Below are 3,062 nucleotides of genomic sequence, written 5' to 3'. Positions count from 1 at the left end.
TTTGATGTTTGCTGTAATTTCTAGCCATCAGAAAGTGGGAATTTGAGGGCTCCCTGATGAGGCTTTGCTGCGTGCGCCCCTCTTGTCCAGACGGCTCCGGGCTCACTCTGTAATCATGGAAAATGGAGTGTTTGTATTTATAGGCTAAGCCCACAAGTGGCTGCAGCTTGCGTGTCCCCTTGCAGCTGCAAAACATCACAGTGGAAATCAAGCGCTCATATTTTTCAAAGTAAAGTGGCAACATGTAGAATCCACTTTGCTGTGATGCCGTTCCCACAAGACACGAGTCACTTTCAGATTTTAATATTTACAATAAATACACATTTGGCAGTATAAAATCATGTACATATATATATATTTAAGTACAAAATAATGCACAGGACGTCAAGCCCTGATAGTGTACACAAGGGGGCTGGAATCACCACACAATAATAATAATAATAATAATAATTAAGCCATTCAGTTCATTCATTGAGGCAGTTTTCTTTGGGAAAAAACATTGTCTTTTGCACTTCCTGCGGACAAGATTGTCTACTAAAGTGGTGTGTGTGTGTCACCGTCAACAGTAGCAGAGTCATAGAAAGGCACTTGTGTATCACACGCAGCTTTCCAGTTGTGTCAATGCAGAGCAGAATATGGATTACATCTCAATACATGGGGATATCAGGCATAAACTGCTTTTTAATGGCCGCCGTCAGCACAAATATGAAGAAATACATTCTTCAGCTCTGTACTATATGGAATATTATAGTTTTCCTAAGATATTCCCATGTATTGAGATGCATCAGGTACAGGGCCAGCCCCTTTTTTTCCAAGCAAAGTAGTACCAGCCACATTATTGGATAACATTCTTAATATTAGAATCATATATATATATATATATATATAACAAAAGTCTTTGGTCACGTGGAAATATTTTAAATATCAAAAACATCCCAACAACTAACCCCCCCCCCACCCAAGTGAGTCCTTCACATGTGTCTCTTCATGTGCAGTGCGAGGTGATCAGACCTGGAGAAGGCCCGCTCGCACAGGTGACACTGGAAGGGCCGGTGTCCGGTGTGTTTCCGGAAGTGACGCGTCAGCTCGTCCGAACGGGCGAACTTCCATCCGCAGCCTTCCCAGCTGCAGTGATATGGCTTCTCACCTGCACGGAAACACACGTGATTAAGGTGGGTTTGTTTTGGATTGTGTGATCCGTGGTGCGTTAAGGACGCTGCGAAACGCTGCTCTTACCCGTGTGCGTGCGCAGGTGCGCCTTCAGATGCGAGCTCTTCGTGTACGTCTTCCCGCAGCCGGCGAAGGTGCAGGTGTGCGTGGCGGTGCGCTTCCTCGGCCAGGTGCGTCGCCCCCGCTTGGGCTTGGCCTCCAGAAGCTCCAGTGGGGAGGACGGCGGCGTGAGCATCACTCTCTGAGCGCCGGGCTGCATGCTGAGGGCTTCGTCGTAGACGCCGAAAGCCGGGTGGTGCCCTCCATGGTAGGCCATGTGCATGTGATGGGGTGCGTGCTGGAAGGAGGTCGGGTTGTGGTACTTGTGACCGGAGAAGCAGCTCATCTGCGGGCACATGTCCGAGGCCGCCTGCTCGTCCGGGCTGAGAGGGGGCGTCAAGGGGGAGATGGCCACTCGGGGCTGCTCGAAGGACATCATGCAGGAAACGTTCCCCTCCTGTTTGATTTTGCTGCAGCTTTGAGGCACCATACCCATCACGGGGCCGTAGCTCTCCATGGGGGGCTCCACTTTGATGTCCTGGCGCGGGAACGGCGTGGTGTTGACGTAAAACCTGCCCTGCACTGCGGGGGGGCTACGCGTTGCGCCGTAGCCGCCGCCACCGCCACCTCCGGGCTCAGAGCGCAGCAGCTCCGTCATGAGGCTGGCACCGTACGGTGGTGGCGGGGACCTGTGGTCCCCGGACGCGTTTGGGAAGGCGGCCTCCTCGCTGTACACCCCCGGATCGGACGGAGCCACGTAGGCGGTGCTGTTGGCCAGAATAAAATCCAGATCCAAGTAGTTGCTCAGATCCTCGTCGTCCTTTTTGGCGCACAGGTTCTCCACCCCGTGCATTGTCTCCAGCATGGAGCAGACCCCGGATGAGGGGGGCTTGTCGCTTTCTGCTTTCCACCTCTGAAACGTCAAAACACGCACTTTAAAAAAAAAAGTCTGGTTTCAGGCAGAACTCTACAAGACTTTAGACTTACGTGTTCCCACGGCTTCTCTCTGGCGTTGGTGAATGTGGAGAAGGAGGGCAGCATCACTCCCGATAGAGCCATGTTTTGGTTTTGCGTGGCAACACAAAAAAAAGCTGCGCGTAAATCCGTGCGCCTTTTTTCCCCCGCTTGATCCGCAACAAGTGTTCTCGCCCGGCTGTGTGCTGCGAGTAGGAGGGCTCCTTTTTATAAGTCCCCGTCCCCGGTCGGGCTCGGCCAATTGTGGGGCAGTCAGGAAACCACGTCGCTGGCGTGTAATTTTAGCGCTTTATAAAGCGGCTTGCAGGGGAACTCTGGCGCTTCCAGTGCGCGCAATGAAGGCTTCGGTGCTCTGCTTGTCAAGCTCTTTAAACGTACGGGGAGGGGGGAGGAGGGGGAGGAGGAGACGTGCCCACGTGTAATGACGCACAACCCCCCCCCCCCACACACACACACCCCACTGTCACGCCCCACTTTGAGCTGGAAAAAAAGTGTCAAGCCGCTTCCAAACACACTCAAGCCGTTCATATGGCAACCGTTACGTAATGCGGCATTCAATGGAACAGATATTGAACAGATATGTATATGCTCAATACAATAAAATGATAATTTTGTTGTGGGTGTGGCTTGCAGGTGCGCGTGGAAGTGTCCCTAATATATCGGGGTGTCTCATGCCGATGAATGGAAGAGCAACAGGTTTTGTTGCGGCCCAGCAGGCTTGTCCAAACAGGCGCCAGGCTGGTCGGACAAAGCGGGGAAAAGAAGCATTAAAGCGGCTTGGATGTAAACATGATTTCTAGCAACATCCCATTCAAGTGCTAATGCTTTTATTTGCATCACAACCGCGGCGGCAGCACCGAAACTTAAGACGCCGATAT

General features: G+C 51.9%; 1 protein-coding gene across 1 annotated transcript; it reads right to left on the bottom strand.

Annotated features, from left to right (window-relative positions):
- Positions 1-295: 295 nt before the first annotated feature.
- Positions 296-2,503, bottom strand: LOC131109574 (Krueppel-like factor 2). The gene is made up of 3 exons (XM_058061735.1): positions 2,197-2,503; positions 1,237-2,122; positions 296-1,147 (listed from the first exon to the last, which is right to left on the bottom strand). The coding sequence occupies exons 1-3, from the start codon at positions 2,266-2,268 to the stop codon at positions 972-974; spliced, it is 1,134 nt and encodes a 377-aa protein (XP_057917718.1). The 5' UTR covers positions 2,269-2,503; the 3' UTR covers positions 296-971.
- Positions 2,504-3,062: the final 559 nt, after the last annotated feature.

This window comes from Doryrhamphus excisus, chromosome 22, assembly GCF_030265055.1.
Source record: "Doryrhamphus excisus isolate RoL2022-K1 chromosome 22, RoL_Dexc_1.0, whole genome shotgun sequence".
NCBI lineage: Eukaryota > Metazoa > Chordata > Actinopteri > Syngnathiformes > Syngnathidae > Doryrhamphus > Doryrhamphus excisus.
The sequence above is the reverse complement of the archived record's forward strand: the minus strand, read 5'-3'. Positions and strand labels throughout refer to the sequence as shown.